Source organism: Alosa sapidissima, chromosome 13, assembly GCF_018492685.1.
Source record: "Alosa sapidissima isolate fAloSap1 chromosome 13, fAloSap1.pri, whole genome shotgun sequence".
Classification (NCBI taxonomy): domain Eukaryota; kingdom Metazoa; phylum Chordata; class Actinopteri; order Clupeiformes; family Clupeidae; genus Alosa; species Alosa sapidissima.
Genome location: NC_055969.1, coordinates 12,074,681 through 12,094,569, shown reverse-complemented (window position 1 = coordinate 12,094,569; position 19,889 = coordinate 12,074,681). Strand labels below are relative to the sequence as shown.

Below are 19,889 nucleotides of genomic sequence, written 5' to 3'. Positions count from 1 at the left end.
ATTCATCTGGTGATGATAGAGAGCTCAGTGATTGAATCTCTGCAGAGATAAATATCTCATGGTTTCTGTTCTTCCTGTCTGAGGTGTGGCATATGACAGTGAAGATGAGGAGAGGACCGGGAGGGGAGAGGAGAGGAGAGAAAGGGATGGGGAGGAGGGAGAGGATGCATCAATAATGTAAAGATGAGGGGACTTCCACCTGTTCCACTTCCTCTCTCCCTCCATCTCTCTTGTATTCCCTTGCTCACGCATACACTCCTTTTGACCCCTCCCTTTGTATCCCCCCACCCCCACCCCACCTCACACACACACAGATGCATACTCACACGCACAGAAACGCACACGCATGCGCGTCCGCCACTCCCTTGTGGGTTTTCCGAGCATGATAGCTTAGGAACGTGGCCCCAGTGCTGCGCCGCTTCCTGTGATTCCCTTTCATCTCCACAAGACCCGTTTGATAATGTAACAAGGAACAACAGCCGAGATGCACGGAACGACAATGAATCCTTGAGCGCTGGACAATATCCCACGGTTTTTATTCTTTCCTCCAGAGCCGTGCGACAGCCACTTTGCGTGCCGTTTTCCCCCATTAGAGAGCGGGGAGAAACCGATCTATATTTAAAAACTCAGGGGAACCTAATTCAGTGTGAAAAAAAAACACACACACACACACACACACTACTTACGGTAAGAGGCTCCAGGAGAATAAGCTCTCGGAGCACATTCATTTCAAGAACGAGGAAAGTAGAATAATCCTGTGTGTGTGTGTGTGCGCACATGAAAAGACCACACATCCTCTCTCTTGAAGAGGGAGGTAGACGGCTGCCTTCGCCACAAAGACAGCTTCACGACTATTAAAATTGATGTGCATGCTGCAGGCTTCTACAGTCTTCTCTCTACTCATGACACTTCTTTGGCTGCGTCCCATGAAGAATGCAACAGCACGTGCAGTGCGTTTGCACTGCGGTCGGTGCGGTGTGTATCGGGGGGAGGGTGGTGGTGATGCGGCATGGCAAACTGGACACGGAATGCCTACCTGCAGAGTTTCTTGGTGAAGCCCGAGGTCACCTCCAGGGTGAAGCAGTCGCCCCCGTTGACACAGTAGGACTTCTCGCTCTCGTTGCATGGCGTCACGTGACTCGAAGTCCGGACAGAGGGCGTGGTGCTGGTGGCAGCTGCAGGAAGAAGGAGAGAGGGAGAGAGAAGGAGGGAGGAGATGGGGAGAGAGAGAGATGGAGAGAAATGCTTAGCTTATTGGAAAGGCAATCACATCCGGAAACTATCAGTATCGAAGCTCTTGAGGGTAAATATGCCACTGCAGTATCTTACATGTAGGTTCCCATATAACTCTTTGAGAAGATGTTCAGACACTGACGATTAGTCATTCTGAAATACTCAGAAAATTTTAAAATGTGTATTTAAAACCTAAAAGCCATTTACAATACATGTGTGACCGAGACAGATAAGATAACAGAATTGGATTATGTTAGGCAAATTAACCTTGACTGCATCCACTTCAACACACATTGAATTTTACAGAAACACCCACAGACATTCATTCACTGATATCCCAAATCAATCTATCTTTTCGGAAAGTAACATTGCCATATGAATGAGTACACATGTTTTTTTTCTTCAGCCAATCATTGTAAATAAATTAGAGGATTAACCTGACATGACATGACATGACATGACACATTTAAAAAATGACCAACAAGTATAATGCAATTACTGAGCTGACCAAAATGCCGAGGCAGCATCCATCACTGTCATGCAGATTAGTTTAAATTGCATTAAACTTTAAAGTTTCTCAATGTAACTCAACTACAACCAACTCAACTACAACCACAACAATCATTTAAATTGTTACTGGTGCTATAGAAATCAAATCGAATTCAGAAAACTGCAATCAGCAAGAAACCTCAAAAATAAACCTGATGCCTTAATACATCATTAATACATAATGCATGAAGACATCTAAAGTGATAAAGCCGCATAAATCTATCCAAACCAGCAACCTTCTGTTTAAATTAAAGTCGTTTGCAGCTAAAAGCAAAACCAAAGCTCAGGCTGGCCCTCACCTGTGAAGTTCCTAACATATCTTGATACCCTGAGCCGCATGTCCTCACTGATGCTCCTGCTCCCCAACCCCTGTACAAGCTTCTCCCAGATGATCTATAGCTCTAGCCTCAGGGCTGCTCGGAAGTAGTGGGGTGTCCAAACACTAATGTGGGTCCAAACCCTTCCACGGCATGTGTAACGTGAAAGACTTATAAACATTTGAGGTATCCCTCCTCCTCCTCCTCCTCCTCCTCCCTCTCCTTACCCCCCTTTCCTCCCATCGCCCCCCCCCCCCCCCCAGGCTTCTGCCTCATCGGCACGTCACTTCTGGCATCAGCAACGACGTGTCTTACGCATCGGAAATGCAGCTGTGCGCAAAACTGCACGTCAGAGTGACTCGGTTGGTGGTCGAGGGGGGGGGCCTCTCTCAGCCAAACAAATGCAAACAAGAGTGTATGTGAGTGTTTGTGTGTTTGTATGTGTGTGTGTGCGCGTGTGTGTGTGTGTGGGGGGGGGGGGGGATGTAATCAAAACACCTGCCAAAGGACAAGATTACAAGCAGTGACAAACAAGCTGGTCGGAAAGACCTGGCATGGGTACGCATGCACATACGCACACACATTCTCCTCTGCAAGAGTGATGGTGATTAGGGTCAGAAAATGTAACGACACGGCAGTGAATCAATGGGAGCCCCATCCGGTGTGTCTGTGGCAGGGCACGGTAAAAGTGGTGGGCTCGCCATGAGCGCCCATACTGATAGCCTCATTAGGGTCGAGCTATTACCTTTCTTCTTGTACCAGCAGGAAGACAGAGTTGCTGATGCCCATAATATCAGCCTCCTCACCTTCCGCAACCATCCTCTATAAATAAAAAGTCCCCTGTAATCTTTAATGGTTTGCCTCTATCACAATGTCCTCTTTTTGTTCATTTTCGACCACATTTGTTTTTTGGGACACAGAATCTGATGCAAGGGTTCAAGGACACTGTGAATGCTCTATGTGTGATCACCCTGTGGACTATGTCACTAGACAATTGAGTTTCATTGTAGCCATGACGCAATGTTTTTCATAGGTCACAGACGCCACAACGCTTTCCTCTCCTCTCCGCTCATGTCGCCTATTCCTCCTCAGGTAGCCACAGCATCCCTAGACATTACCTTTCAGACTAAATTCAATCTGGGTTTTATCTGGACCGGCTATACTGTTGTCCCAGCAGGAGCCAACACTGCTCCAATAATTGACAATGCAAAAAATTGCCTTTGTTGTCCAAATCAAATTATTTTCCTGCCCCCTTGCTCCCATTAGAGCAGCAGTATAAAAGATCACGAGTTATCCTTCACTATCGGTCCAAGTCCTATATCCCATTTCTGTGGCTCCACGAAAGCCACTTCATGGCGTAGACTGCTTGAATGGATGTATTTATACACAAAGGGCATTGACGAAGTGAAAATGTGGAGTGCTTTAAATTCCGCATTCAGCACATGCAACGCCAACAAGCTGGGTTGCTTGAGTTTGATTAGACTACACTTTTGACACATGTCTAGTGGTAAAGATGACTGAGCAATGTCATCAGTCTACTGACGCAAATATTTGCTTTTTGAAATGCAGATCCACCTCTGCGGAACTGCACAGCCACAATGTCAGGGGAGCGTCCCAGGAAGAGACAGTTGTGTTCCTCAAGGTGAGACAGTGCACATTGTCCATGCTACTCACACATCCATCTGCAACTGTGATGACTGCCGATGCAGTCAGATGGCAAACAGTCAGGAAGCCACTGTCGGACTGTGTTTTATTCCCTGTTGGAGACTAGGAGAGAGTGGATTTCTCATTCCCCACTGTTAAGCTTTGGGCTTTTACTTTAGACCTTTCGAATGTCATCCCTGTGGTTGAAGCAAAGTCGATCAGCAGAGCACAAACCACTAATTCAATCTGTCATTGCCAGACATGGCTGAGAAAAAAAAAAAAAAAAACACACATGTAGGTAGACTAACACACACACAGACAGATATTATAGACTTCCACAGATATGGGAAACGTATGGAGGTGACATGGACACAGCTGTTAAATCTGTAGTAAATGTATGATTAAATGGTACAGAAATAACCCAACCTATAGTCGGAGGTGCACGTGGGCATCAGGTTGGTCTGTGCCATCTTTTAGGCAGCCATGGCGTTTTGAGTTTCAATGCAGCAGAGCTGAGCTAAGCTGAGCTGGACAAATTTCTCCCCCTCTTTTCCAAATGCTGGCTGATGGAAACCCGTGCCTATATCGATTGCCTTCCATTTAAATTCTTTTTCCCCTGTTCTGCTGGTGGAGAGAAACCCAAGACCCCTGGGTTGTGGAGGAGACACTGCATGATGGTGCAGAGCCAACAGTCTCGTCCTCGCCCCCCCCCCCCCCCCCCCCCTCCCCCCAATCCCCCTGTTGCTGCTGCTGCATGTGCGGGTATCTGCTGCCCCAGCACTTTGGCTACAGCTGCCTGCCTGGCCGCCCATCCAGCCACTCCCCATCGCAGTCAAGGGCACGCTGTGATGCAGTGCACCAGAGCATCCCAGAATGCACTGGGCCAGAGCAGGAGAGAAGGAATCCATCAGGCCATGATGGTTCAGAGGTGAGGGCTGAGCAAGGAGAGCCTATACAGTATATACCCTATAAACTCATTTCAAAGAAGAGCAAAGAATCCTATATACTCTAGCAGATTTTATGATCCTGTCATTTACAGGACATAGAAGCAACAGAGAGGGTATCTAAAGTAATTAATAGACTAGTGCCTAAACGTGCATTAATACTGGGTAAAGATATTGACAAACAGATATAACTGTTAATTGTGATCTACACTATGAGTCGGGTACTGTTTCACCGTCACAGTAATCAGGGAGATTTAGAGGTTTAGAGAAAACCTGCCCAAGGAAAATATGAGTTTATTTATGTCATTACTTTGTATGTCTAAATCAATACGTTATTTGTTCTTCCTTGGGATTTGCTCTCATATTGATCAAGCCATCACAGTTTTAGTATGGTTGTTATGGTGATACTATCCTCATACTGCTGGAATAAAGTAAACGGATGATGCAAGACACTGCAGTCAAGTGTAAATGTGTATTCGTCCACTTAAAAAAAATGGCCTCTTATGAAGAGGCAAGACACTTTGGCATGTAGCAGTCCACTCTGGTAGGAACATTTTAATTACAGCAAGTTAAGAGTGCTGACATAATGGTGATTACTGCAATGCAGACAGAATAAGGAGAAGCCAAATTAATCAGGACCTTAAGCAAATCTATTTGATATTTAAATTACCCAGTGCTTCCTTGCCTTTAAAGCTATGGTAGAAGGGGAAAGATTTTTGATAACTGCTGTGTGCACCTCCATTCAAGACAGAGGAGAATGTCAGCTGGATGCACCAAAAAACCTCTGACAAACGAGGACATGCTTGTCACACGCAGCACAATGTGCCAGCTGAAGACTCAGTGACACAGTTATGGCTTGGCAGCGAACTCTATCTTTTAGAGGCATTTTATACATCACCATGTGCATCAATTTCTCTCGATCTTTTATTGGCCTATCTTTTTTTTATATAAAAGGGCTAGTTGTGTTTCTTTGTGTGGGATTTAAAAACAAATGTGAGCAAATCTTGGCTTCACCTCTGGCCAAGTTTCATCCAGCTGAAAAAAAAATCTGTTTCCCACCATTTGCTTTGTCACATTTGGAAACAAACTCTTTCAATCCCTCCCTCACTAATATGCCGAAAAGTGTAACTGAAACCGCAGCTCAACAACCACATTTCAACCCGAAACACCCAACACAGAATATGATATGTAACATTTTTACTAAGACCAGCACTGCAAGACTGAGCCCAGTCCAAAACAACATCATACTTGGGTTGCACAGGAACATGTTGTCTTGGAGTCTGCATTCTGCTGCTACAATCTTGTTTTTGTGGACTGGGTGTAACTGCTGAGTGCAACCTGAGGAATGATGGCAAGCCTTTTTTCTGGCGCTGCTTATTTGCCAGAAAGAGACGATGCTGTGTCTTGTGTGTCTTGTGTGTGTGTGTTGAATGATTAATCTCAGTGCTGCCTCATGCATGCCAGTGACTGCAGGGGAAAGCAAGGCACTGTGTCCTCTGTTTCCCCATATTTGGATAGCATTGATTTATCCTAGCACGCTAAGTAAAAAAAAAAGAAAGAAAAATTTGAGAAGAAAATGTTGAGGAGCCTTAACAGGTTTTCTCGTGTGTGAAGGTGTGAAATGTCCCAACTTTGATCGTGGGTTTACTTATCTGCCAAGTGCTTGGAAAAATCTTGTTTTTGAGCTTTCTCGTTGAACTTTTCAGCCAAGATTTGGGTTACTTTGCATATAAGCGCCTCTGCCAAACTGGTCCGTCAAAATGACCCTTTTAGCACTATGATACACAGATAAGGTAATTACCCAACTGCTGGAGGGGAAAAGGGGCTTCCTCCAAATGAGAACACCCCTCCTGTTAGACCAGGGTTCCTTCAGGCTACTTCCTCCATGGGAGTAAATTGTTGTTAAGTGTAGGGTGTAATGTAGGCTCGGCTTGCATGCATAACGCAGCCTGTGGTAGCAGTCACTTTGAATCCCACTGATGGTGCAGTCACAGGGAACCACACAGAGGCTGCATCTCAGAGTTAGTTAAAAAACGTTTTAAAGTTAATTTACAAAGATTTTCTCTCCATTCCCAACGCCATTGGGGCTGTGAGAAAGAAGGGCTACAGAGAGAAGAGACTCGCTTCTTCAGAGCGTTTCTTTTTTTAAATAAAAGCTCACAGTCTTGCCTGTTGGATGTTTTCTAAAACTGATCAACATCATCCTAAATCATTTGTAGCTGCCAATGAACCCCGACTCATTTTTCTTACATTAGAACCTTGGAAAATCAACAGAAAGCGGCTTTTTAAACCTCACATCATCTGACAGAAAGTAGATAGATAGAAGACGCATAGCCAAAGCATGTAATCCCCATGAAAGATTATTTACTCTTGCCAATACAAACATCTGAGAAATGAAAAACAAGCTTTTGAGTATGTTTTATCTTCCGAAGCAACAGATCTTTATACGATTTTGTATTCCCAGCATGATGTCAACAAGGCAATATGCATCCAGTATCACAACACATCAAACTGTAACCTACAGTACAGTACAACTGGTATGCGTGATCACCAATTACATGCTTAATTGGCAAAGATCAACAGGGCCAGAGATATTAACTTAGGCTACATCCTGACGAGAGTGCACAGGTACAACGAAGTCATCACCATGAGAACGGCAGACAGGGAAACCATCTGTGTTCAGATGAGTCACACCATCAGCTAATTGCTCGTGTCACTGTTTGGTTTGGGAGAGCTGACGGCCCTTCTGAGAAGCTATGGCTGCCTTGAAAACATGACAGCTGGGCTGAGCAAATTGATTTTGTCTTCAGTACCTGAGAACATAAGCCGTCTCCCCAGGGAATACCTTCAAAGAGATACTGAACATTTGAATGTTGATGCCAGGGGAGATTCAAATGCACAAACATGCTGTTTGTTTATGACAAACTTTTTTAGAAAAAACAAACTGCTTATTTACAGGTCTTACCATTATAATGGAAAAGCAAATGTTAATACTGACATGAAGATTCAAATGCATACACTGATAGTTCTCCCAAGTGGGGAAAACACCTTATAAAGATGCTTTTATATGTTTCAATTTGCATGGCAAATGGAAATAATCCCTCAATAGCTTGCTCTATCCTTGATGCCACAACAGGGGGAAAAAATTGATACTGTGACTCACAGTCAATGCCAGCAAACAAACAAACAAACAAACACAGAAACAAGCAAATAAACTCCAGGTTCTTCCTGTTTATCAGTCCCCCAGCACGGAAGCGGCGCTTGCGGGAGAACGAAAGAGCAAGAAAGCACGAGAGAGAGAGAGAGAGAGAGAGAGAGAGAGAGAGAGAGAGAGAGAGAGAGAGAGAGAGAGAGAGAGATGTGTGTGAGAGAGAGAGAGAGAGAGAGAGAGAGAGAGAGAGAGAGAGAGAGAGAGAGAGAGAGAGAGAGAGAGAGAGAGAGAAGAGACGGATGCCCTGGCAACGGTGCTGCACTGCGAGCCAGAGCGGAGGCCTCCAGGGCCGCTTTCTCCCACCCATCTGCCTGGTCATTAGGGACAATGAAGCGCCTGATTGCCCTCTTAATTCTACCTCCGGGCCCAACCTACTGGTTCTCGCGAAAAACATATGGAGACCCCTTTCTCGACGTTGACGAATCTGAGCACAGCAGAAAACGATAACAAAAGATCAGAAGAGAGAGAGAGAGAGAGAGAGAGAGAGAGAGAGAGAGAGAGAGAGAGAGAGAGAGAGAGAGAGAGAGAGAGAGAGAGAGAGAGAGAGAGAGAGAGAGAAAGAAAGAAAGAAAGAAAGAAAGAAAGAAAGAAAGAAAGAAAGAGAGCCCAAGGGAAGGTAATGGGAAGGTAATGGGAAGGACAGAATGGGCTGATTCAGGGGATAGGACTCAATTCCTGTCAATCTGGTTCAAGCTCACATCCTTTCATACATGTAGTTACCAGAACCAGTAAACAAATGTCTGCTCTCTTCTGTATGTCAGTGTAATAAATCAAGTGCTAAATTACTACAACGTACCTGCCTTACTTTTACTCTCTGCTTCATTGACCCTTTTTTGTTGAGTCATTTTCAGTTTACGTTTTCTCAGCGGAGTCAATGGGAGTATATACAGCAGAGAGCGGCTCAGAGTTATTAACCAATCAGTGAAAGCAGTGGGCCAGTGCCAAATTCTAAAACAAACTCTATACCGCCACTGCCTTCGCGCCAACACTATGATAATTATGGCCAGGGGTAAATTAGAAAGCGGTGAGGAAGTGGGTCTTTTGTCATATCCAAAAGTTGTAAAAATGAGAAACACTTTGATGATACATTTATGATAATTAGAATCCGGGGAACCACAAGGCTGGCATTTTGAGGTGTATCGATTCTCCTTATGAGTATCATTCGTCACTGACTAAGCAGTGGGCATCTCGTTCTGCTGGCATAAATCAAAAGATGCTTTCGAAGCCACACTGCCCATTACCGGGCAAAACGTTTATGGCCATTAGAAACAATAATCCATACAGTCACAGCTCAACCATGTCTATGGAGCAAATAAAAGAGAAAACCTCAAGTCGATGCTGTTACAACGATGCCTTCTGTTCACTTACCTCTATAATCCCTTTGCATTTTAAAATGCAGGCTACCATGCTCAGGATTTGGCTGAATCCATTGGGCACATTGCCTTCCAGGGTTAGGCTAAGCTGGATTCTTTCATTGTCTGAAGTGCCATGGTACGCTGATGCCTCATTGTGAGCTGTGCATACACTGAATAGGAAGCCTGGGTTGGCCTGATGTTGCCTTTGCAGGCACTGAAGGCAGCTCAAGCCTTTCTACACAGTCCTTGGCATTGGGAGGAATCCACAATCCTTTGCAGATATAGTTTTTTTTCTCCCCTATGTGGTCCTCATTGGGATTTTTTAAAGCCAAGCAGAGCTCATGTGGTGACTTTGGCCATCCCGTCACTCCTCACCAAGCCCCGGATTAGCCAGAAATCCTGTGGGATCTGTGGGAAAATTGGTAATTTCCTGTTTTCTCACCCCTCAGAACCTCATCTTCAGTAACATGTTTAACAGACATGTTGAGTGGATTTTTCGTTAAAATCACTGTCATTTATTATTTTTCAGAATTCTATCGGAACTCCCCCTATTACTGTCGGTCCCGTATTTCCGCCGTCTTGCGTGTATGTGTCACTTAATATCTATTTCTATACAAACCAAGACGGCGGATTCCTAAAAAAACGCAAGCACCCACACCATACACACAGAAAAAAAAGGTGCAAACCAGAACCAAAAATGGTTCTTTAGAGTGATGCCATAAGGGAACCATTTTTGGTAGGTGTATCTAAATGAGCTATGTACCAAAAATGACATTTTACCGTGACTCGAAGAGCTGTAAATGCTCCCGTTAAGAACCAAAACAGATTTTGTTCAAATCTAGACACCTATGGCTACTGAAAAATGTAAGGTTCATTTATCAAATGTTATTTTGAAGTATTAAAAAACATCGTTGTTTTAGAATTTTTGAACGAAAGTGGTGATAATTGGAGGCGTTACGATAGGTAGCCTATTTGTTTCATTCTGTTGTAGCCATGCCATCACTTAACCTTTCACCATTCTCTCATAAGAAATTCCTTCTTCTCAATATATACAATATAGTCTTGTTTTTTTTGTGCAATATTCAACATATAACGTAAAGTCTTCATGACGCTAATAACTGTTTTCATCATAGCTGCATGCACGTCAGAAGATTATTGAGAAATCATGTGGGTAGTTTTTTTATGACTACCAGTTCACGTAAACCTACAACACAAACAATGTGAAGGCTTATTTCTAAGATGGACCTGTTCAGGTAGACTTACAACACACAAACAATGTGAAGGCTTATTGCAACAGTTAACAGCCACTTAACATTAACATCCTCTCTGTAAGGAAACTGTGAGGTCACTGCGCTGCATTTTGCTTCTCACAGGAGAGGAGATTTTCTAATTAGATTACTGATTATGCATCTACAGCAGACATCAATAACATTAATTAGAGAGGACCCCTTCTCAGTATGCAGAGCAGTGCAAACGTGTACAAACACGGCATGTTTGACAGCAATAAGTGATGAGAGATAGTGTACACAGAGCAGAATGAATCAGACATGGCCCTCAGGGGCAGGAAGTTGGGGACGAACAAGAAAAAAAAAAGAAAAAGCATGAATCATAGCTGTACTTTTCTGGCAGTGACTGATTTGATATGGCTTCTCCACCACAACATAATAGTTTGTTTTAAACTAATCCAAATTGTTTTGCCTTTAATGACATTGCTGACTGGCGTGATTAATTTGTTTTAGTCTTATACACCAAAGATACTTTCTTTTTTTGAATACTGAGGTCCAGTGCTGTCATTTTTGTTTGAATTAGATATATGAAAGACCAAACTGCGTGCATAAATACAATATACAAATATAAACATAATAAGTATATGCCTAAATATAGTCAAATCTTTGCTTCCTAATTGGCTAGACAAAAACAGTTCACTGCTAGAGAAACAAATCTTATTTCTGTCTTTTTGAGAGAGAAAACAATGGAGTGGCTTAGCTGAACTCGAAAAGTCATTCCCTTATCAATCACAGATTGAAGGTTTAAAAATATTTCAGTGTTTCTGTTTCCGTCCCACTGCATGACTGGATGTGTGCTCAACCAACTCATTAAAATGTTTCTGAACTTGAAGCAGATGTCTGTTGTCAAGGTGGGGTGAAGGGGGACCCAACAAAACGCAGTGACTAACAAACACATCAACAACAACATCTCCAAACAATGGGTATGGCAAGTTTGTCGACGAGATTTCCACATTTGCATCGCAGGTGTCAGGAGCCGTGAGACGCCGTCTCCAGAGAAGAGGTGTCGAGACAAGAAAAAACAATTCCCTACAGGGTGCAATCAGGCCAAGACAGAGAGGCAGAGGGAGGGAAGCCAGTGTGTGGGCTACCATCATCACGGATTAACCTTGGCTTCATGTGCCTCTCAATATCAATGGCAAACCTGCTATGCAACAAGGACTTTGTGCCAGCTTTCATACTGAGTCAGAGGGAATTGTATCAAACTCAGAACAGAGAAAATAACTTTCATGTATTAACCTTTGCCGAAGAGCACGTAGTGTGTGGTTTTGGGCATTACCAGATTCACATTTCCTGAACAGTCAGCCTTTCTTTGTGATTAAAAAAAAAGTTTTGGTGAACTGAATTTTTTATTGTCCATTGTGCTTTACGACCACTGGTTTCCCTCCACTTTAGACTGTGATGGATGTGATGAAAAAAGGGGTTATATAAATAAATTATTCTCACAGAATGGGCTTTTGGAAATGGATGGAGGAGGAGATGGACTGTCCTACTCAGGGGAGCCTCTCAGCATGGGCAGTGTAGGTGTGGTGAGCAGGGATAGCGTGAGAGCCTCTTCAGTGGTGGAGTTTCCGTAATTGACTCTCTTGGTGGTTTCGCTATGGTGCTGTAATTAGTGCTAATGCTACTCATCGTGTCAGAGTTAGCCCGGCATTCATGCGGTATTAGCATTTGAGTACCCTTAATTTCTGGCGCTTCCAAGCCAAGAGCGGATGCATGTTGAATTTTTGTGTTTGTGTGTGTGTGTGTGTGTGTGTGTGTGTGTGTGTGTATGGGATAGGGGGGTTTAGGCTGGGCTTTTTTACGACCCAGGGTGAGATTTTAACACTGAATGGTCTATTCCCTGGTCTGTGTGTTTTAGAAGTGGCAAAACAAGTGCAGGGAGAGCAGTCTGACAGTGCTTCAAAACCGCTCTCTGCAACTCTGTCGGCCAAGCTCAGTTGAAAAGCAAAACAAATAAAAATGAAGTGTACGGCTGGATGGAACTGACATGCTTGCCTTGTGCTGCTGGCACGTTCCAGAAGAATGGATGCCTGAGGAACAAAGCTGGGGAGTGAAAGTGTGTGAGAGAGAGAGAAAGAAAGAGAGAGAAAGAAAGAAAGAAAGAGAGACAGAGAGAACACATGTGCACGGCTTGCTCCGTGACAGGACCGCACTAAGTAGAGACACTGTGGGCTGGATCCCAAAAGACATTAGAACCGAAGGCCTCCCAACTCGAGTGCTTACTATGGTGTTTTCAAAATCTGCCCATTTGTCATTCTCACAAAAGCCCCACAGGAGGCAATACAAAACACTGCCCTGTGCGAGGGACGCACGTTGGTGTCAGCTTTTTCGATACCCTTTAGGTGACAAACCACAATATGTTACTAAATCCACAAAGGTCACAGTTCTGGCTTGTGGGATGCTATTAGCTTACATTGCTTTGGTAGCAGTAATAGCCCTGTATATTTTTATACTTTATTTTACCAGCGGAGTCCCATTGAGATCTTACATCTCTTTTTCAAGGAAGCCCTGGGCAAAGAAGCAGCAAAAAAGCAGAATTTGTACACCAGATATGTCACAGCTGGTCAGATGTAGAGCTAAGCTTTATGTAAATGCAAGAAAATATTACTTTTAATAAGCCAACTCTTTTAACTGTAATTATCAATATTTAAAGACGTGTTATGAAAAGACATGAAATCTGCTGTTGAGATATGGCAGAGAAATCCATAATGTAATATACATGAATATGGTCATCTATGTACTCTAAATGTTACAACAAAATGGATCAAACAATTATTTATAGTCATCTACTCAAATGGCAAGGCAAATGATATATCTGCATCTAGAATCTTAAGTCTCACAATGTCAGATTCTTTGTGGTTTGAAATATATGACCAGATACTGCCACTCACAGCATGGCGTGGAGTTTTGAGTCTCTTTGCATTATTCATCGCCCTCAGACACCTCTCATTATTCATCTGATAACTTTGGCAAAGCCTCTGGCGTGGGAGACAGGAGTTCAATCTCTAAGCTTAAGAGCTTTGCTCAACCTTGGGCTCAATAGGACATAGATGATATGTGGCAGATCATTAAGTAATGGCCCTTGTCTGGGAACACACACTGAGTGGTAGTCATCTAATGAGACATTTTGTTTTTTACAACAAAGACACGGCCTCCCAACTGACTTCTTCCATACAGTCTCCCTAAAGAGTTGCAGAGACTTGGGCTCAATACAGCTGTATTGTAAATGGAAAACACATACAAAATATTACAACAGCAACATTGGAGTTCTGAATCTGAAATGTATACAATACCCCTATATATATATATATATATATATATACCCCTAAACACCAGCATCACTAAAACTGGGAGCATCAGCATAGACCAATGCCAGTATGCAAGGAGAGGTTAAGCATACATTATGGGAAGGACTTGGAGGCCAGACAGATCCACATTTGCTGAGTCACTACAACAAGGACAAAGGATCGAACACTGGAAGCCATTTAAGTAATCCATTTTGAATGGCAAGGATGCAACACTACCGTTACTGTCGTCGATCGTATAAATGCCAGGTGTCACTTCACTGTAGTCAATTAAATTAGAGACTGTTGCCTCAGCTGGACTTCGCCCATAATGATAATGAATTCATTAACCCCGTGGCCCCATTTAAAGACCCTCCTTCTCCGTCCACTTCCAAGTGTTGACAGTGTTGGCCTCCCCCCACACAAAACAAAGAGCATCAACACTGAATCCATTGAATGTAGCATCAAGGATTACAGCGTTTTTTCAATGTCCTACAACCAGTAGCAACAACATCCCAAAATCAGCCGGATAATTTCCAATGAATTTGAAACCACAAGTGGGTAACCAGCGGGAAGGAAATAAAGCAGAAATTTTTAATGCAAATCGCAAATGGCAAGTCATGGGATGACGTCTCCTTCTAGCCTTAAATCATTTGCAGTCATGAGGTATTCATTAGAACGGAAAAACACTACGCCATCATGGCAGGAGAATTTATCTCCACTTAGGATGTTCACTTCGACACTCCTCTGCCCGTACAACATGATAATGAGGGTGCCTTCTGGGGGGAAAAAGGCACTGACATTTACTGCACTGGTCATGAATTCTGCATTTACTCATCCGTTTTTAGGAGAAATGGGACAAAATGTTCTGTATTTCTCTCTGAATTTCTTAATATGGAACAAACTAAATTTCTTAATAGAGGGAACAAACTAAAAAGTAATACTTGTATCTACATAGGCAGTTAAGGGATATTGTGGCACATGTTAGTAGCCATAGTGGTAGCCATTCCCTTCTGTTGCATGGCTGCTGGCTTGGATTTACCCCTTCATCTGGGGTCACTGGTGATCTTTTAGCGTAGCACATCTGTTTTTTCACCCTGAAGCATTTGCAGACCACCCCCCCCTCCCCCATCCCTCGCCTCATACCTCCTTTGGCCCCTGCACCCGTGGAGGGTTAGTCATGGTGCTCTAAATGACAATTTCAACTTCGTTGGGTGGGCTGTTATCCCACACCACACCACACCACTACAACCAACATGCTAAATGACAGCACAGTCTGAGCCACCAACTGATGTTTATCTTCGTAGTTTCCTCCATGAACCCAGGAATGACTACATTAGCAGGTTGAACAGGTAGACACACACACCCATACCATCATCTGCACTGAAGAACATATGCTGATGATGAGGAACCTCTTGACCTCCGTCACCCACATTGTAATCCATACATTACATTTATATGTGCTATATAAGTAAAGCAACATGTGTGCTACTTACATTAAGCTGTTTATTTTTATCACAACACAGGAGAGGAGCTGCAGACTAGCAATGGCGGTGCATTCCTAATGCATTTTAATGGCATCTCTCTCTGGATGACATATCCCCGCCGACTTTGACATCTAATTAGCACTGCAGATGAGTCTCCATCCACAGTGGTGGAGTCGGGGAAGCCTGCGTGACATACTGATGAGAATGACTGTTGCAGGACCACACATCTCGAAGCCGAAGCAGAGTCTTTATGGGCCATAAAAGAGCCAACAGAAGCACAGACAGCTCAAACAGGGGGGAACAAGACCTCGGCGCACCGCTGGGACACCTCGTAAAGAGCCAATCTGAGGCCCCGTCATCCTGCAAGATTGGGCTGCCTTTTTGCGGCAAATACCTGGGTTTGCTTTTTTTTTTTTGTTCTTTGGAAGAAGAATGTGGAAAAAGTCTATCTGAGCATGACAGTGGGTGTGTCGGACGAACTGCAGATCTGAGAGGATATGTAAGGCATGGTCACTGTTAAAAGAATCAAGATGATTCAAGAGGATTGAGCCGTGCAATGGCTAAGAAAGAGGTTTAAATTGTGACTGAAAAGCACAATGCCATTCTTCACCCTCAAAAAATATTCTTAATCAGAGTCTGACTGCAGGTGACTTTTCATACAGTCCTTATAATTTCCAATTATTGTCTTTTTACGTAATGGCATTATAGCCTAATCTCTATGGGACCTGCACAGTTTTTACATGTGGGACCGAAATACTGCCACTCAGTGTACTGTACGTCACAGCGTTTGAACCGCCATTTAAATTACTGCCGTAATTATAAATTTGTCACAGTGGATTTCAGATACCATGCCTGAGGAGATGAGGATAAGGAGGGAATCAAACATTAAAAAGAGACGTCAACTATAAAAATCACTCTTAATAAAGACACTCCCGTTTACATTTATATTCATTTACTTTCACATAAAACCCCTTCCAGTGCTCAAACTTTCTGGAACTCTTTTTTTTTTAGTTTGAAAAACAAATTTTAATCAGGCATTTTAAAAGCTATCTAAACCGCAAGTGGAGGAAGGAAAGACTGAATATCCATTTACATAATACAAATACTGTAGCTGCAAATGTAAAAGTATGAAAAGAGGTAAAGAATAGTCATGATTATGTATTCTCATCCTCATTTGTTTGTCATAACGGTCATTGACCTTAATTATGACCGAACAACAAGCCCCCTCAACAAGAGCCAGAGGAAAGGTCCTGAATGCATGAATTAAATCAGGGATTGATGGGAACAAAAGACATTTCATAATGATCATAAACAAACCAAGACAAAGGCAGCATAAACAAGAGCATAATGAGCATGAGGATGGCCTAAATGTACTCTACATCTATAAGTGAACTCTTCAGCCATCTCAAGGATGACTACACAGTCAAGTTGTCACTTTAAATAGCATGGGCATGAAAATTACACATTTGAGTGTCGTACTGTATGTGCTGGCATGTAATTAAGTATACCGTTGACGTCTTTTGTCATGGATAGTAATTATTCATAATAACTAACGTGAAGGAGTTGCAGCAACCATCAGCTGAGGCTGCTCATTCCAGGTAACGTCAGCTAGGCTTTACTCAAACATTCCCAACCGCTTAACGCCATTTAGAACTAAAGAAGATATTCCAAACGCAGTGTTCCACACAGTTCTGTTACATTTGGGTAATTCAAAGAAGCATCATTTGTTATCCAATTCATTGGATGAAAAAATCAAGTCTAAGCAAGGATTTAATTATGTTGACTTGGCCAGGGCGTCGGTTGCAATCAATAGAACCGTCAGGGTAGAAATGTATACAAAGCACCGTAATGCATTATTAACAAAGGTTTAGCTGACTTACAGCTGCACCATGTTAGAGACCTGTAGTTGACCTCAATGACTTCAATGCACAGGCTTTCAGTAAATGTTACTGTAGATTACACTTGGAAGAATAACCTTTCAGACAGAAATATACAAAGCCAAGCTTTCTGCACTTAGTTCAATGGAATAGAAATAAGCATATCCCAAGATACAGCTTAAAAGCATATCAGGTGTAAGGAACAACTCAAGGAATCATTACTGCACCAACGACAAACAGACTGTGGGAAAATTCATCTTGAAAAGCTGCCCTGAGTTTGCAGTTAAAGCCTTTGCAGACATACAAATTATAGTGAGATGTATGAGGTATAACACTTATACAAGAACAAAACAGCTTAGAAAGACTTCAGTAACCACATCTCATCAGGTATTTTTTCTACACTGAACTGGTTGAGTTGCCTAGTACTCGGGACCTCAGCGGAGGTGGTTGGCGACACGACCAGCTGATAGTAAAGAACCAACCGGTTGAAAAAAGACCTAATATTATACTAAATAAAGCAATGACACACATACTTTGACTGGATGTACATTAATAAAACATCAGTCACATAAATCTTGGTATTGCATAAAACCTATACTTCAAAATGAATAGGAGATTTACCAACTGCTGCCCAAGTGTCCAAGTTTCAGAGTTATAACGGCATATTTTCCACTTGGCATGTGAATGATTACGGTAGCTACCACCACCACACCTGACTCCTAATGGAAAGGGAGGCTTAGAAATGTGCGCCGTGGGGCAGTGAGAGCCAGAGATCACACGAGCCGTGGGTACCATAGCCTCAGCCTCTGGAAGCCCCAGCAGCTGTGGATGACAGCAATCAACCATTCATTACCGCAGTGACTAATCCAACAGCGTGACGAAACTCCCACGCCTTCCAACGGCATGACGGCCATGATGAGCCACGCTGGATCATCCCACTGGGATACTGGAGAAGATGTTACATCATCACCTCTCTTCCAACGAAAAAAGAGAAAAGAAACAGGAATGCCCATGGGTTCAGTTCACAAATGTTCACAAAATGTGAGCTGAATGTACACTGGGACTGGCAGATTTTAGCTGTCAGTCAAATCAGTGTTGATGGGACACCCACAGACAAATAAACTGCCAATCATGATGGGTAAGCCTCTTGGGGGGTGAGAATGACTGTCATTTGCTTTGCGTGAGACTCATTTTCGCTCTTTGTTGGAGAAAATGTTTCATACTCAGCCTGTGTTGACAGCTAAACAGCAGGGGGTCTTTTACACCTAAGGAGGAGGGCTTTAGTGACAGCTAGAGTCTAACAACTCTCAAAAAAGCTCAAGTTTATGCGGTGTGTTTTTGTGTTCTCTCATGACCACAAAATTAGTGAAGGAGGAAATGAAACCAAAACAATCCAGAAGGCAACAACGTTACACAAGTCATACTGACATTCAGTACAGGCAATCAAAAAGAGACAGATACCCAACGCTTAAGGCCTGAGCTGTTTAATTCACTGCATCACATGCTCTTAAACCCCTGAAACCAGAGAGATTGAGTTTGTTGTGTCCTTGATGTCTGCAGATGACAGCAAGAGCCTCCATACTAGCACGCTTTTCTTTGAACGTGTCTCTCTCCATGTTCACACATATTTGTACATTTGGCTTGCTTAGCTTGCTTCTACAACAGGGTCAGAGTCCCTATCACTTTCTCCAGGCTTCCTGGCTGGACAGCTGAACTGCTCTCTGGGTATTGATTTAGACTGAAATTACCGAAGCCACTGATCACATTTCCATTTCAAGCCTGGACAATTGATCACGCAGCTCAAAAAGGGAAGAGCTTTTAGTCCCGCTCCTGCAGACCTTGAATCAACTAATGCATGCGTACACGTCTAAAGAAAATCAAATAGATACACACAAGTCTGACAAACACCTAGGATCGAGGAATCGAGATCAAATAGCTCGGGAATCACCAAACATCATCATACATTCTTAAGTAGGTCACAGAGAACACAATGGAAATAGTGCTGAAGTATGAAGATATGGTTTATAATAGGCCGCCGGTTGGCCATTAATGATAATCATATTCATTTTCATTTCACAGGCCCCATTCACATCTATTCTGACAGCTAAACTCCACTGAAGCCAATCAGCCTTCAAGAGGTCGGGCTGGGGGGGGGGGGGGAGTGAAATTGAATAATCTGTCTTTTCAAATGTGCTTAAATGAGTATCCGAAGTTAGACTCACTTTACTAGACAGGGCCAGGCCTGCAACGTAGGTTTCATCACATCTGAATGTATGCTTGAACTTCAGTAATCTTCAAAGGGTAAAAGCTACTGTCCTCAGATCAGGGTCAAATTCATTTTCATGACCTGGCTAAGATTAAGGGCAGAGTAGTCAGCACTTCTACGGACAGTGGCACTTAGACAGTCTACCAGAGAAAAAAAAACGGTAAAGAAAGTTCAAAACAGTAGTTTATAAATGTATAGAAGGAACAGAGAGAGAGATGTCGAGACTAAGCAAAGCAGGAGGGCCGCAGTGAGAATCTGGCAGCACTCCAGACATTATGAATCTCGCAGCAGCTCTCAAAGTCACAGCGGAGAGCGGAGAGTAGGCAGATAGCATTACCAGGATAGTCTTTCTCTGTAGCCGGGGGATAGAGGGGAATCAATTAGCCTGTAGCAGACCCTGACCTTCAAATGGAGACCGGCCCAGGAGGAGGAA

At 43.1% G+C, this 19,889-nt stretch overlaps 1 protein-coding gene across 13 annotated transcripts in view; it reads right to left on the bottom strand.

The window, feature by feature from the left end:
- Positions 1 to 19,889, bottom strand: part of nrg1 (neuregulin 1) — a 55,832-nt gene that overhangs the window by 16,405 nt on the left and 19,538 nt on the right. For all 13 annotated transcript variants that reach the window (XM_042059463.1, XM_042059465.1, XM_042059464.1 and 10 more), the window contains one exon: positions 1,037 to 1,175. In XM_042059463.1, coding sequence (XP_041915397.1) covers positions 1,037 to 1,175 — 139 coding nt within the window. The remainder of the gene's footprint in view (positions 1 to 1,036; positions 1,176 to 19,889) is intronic.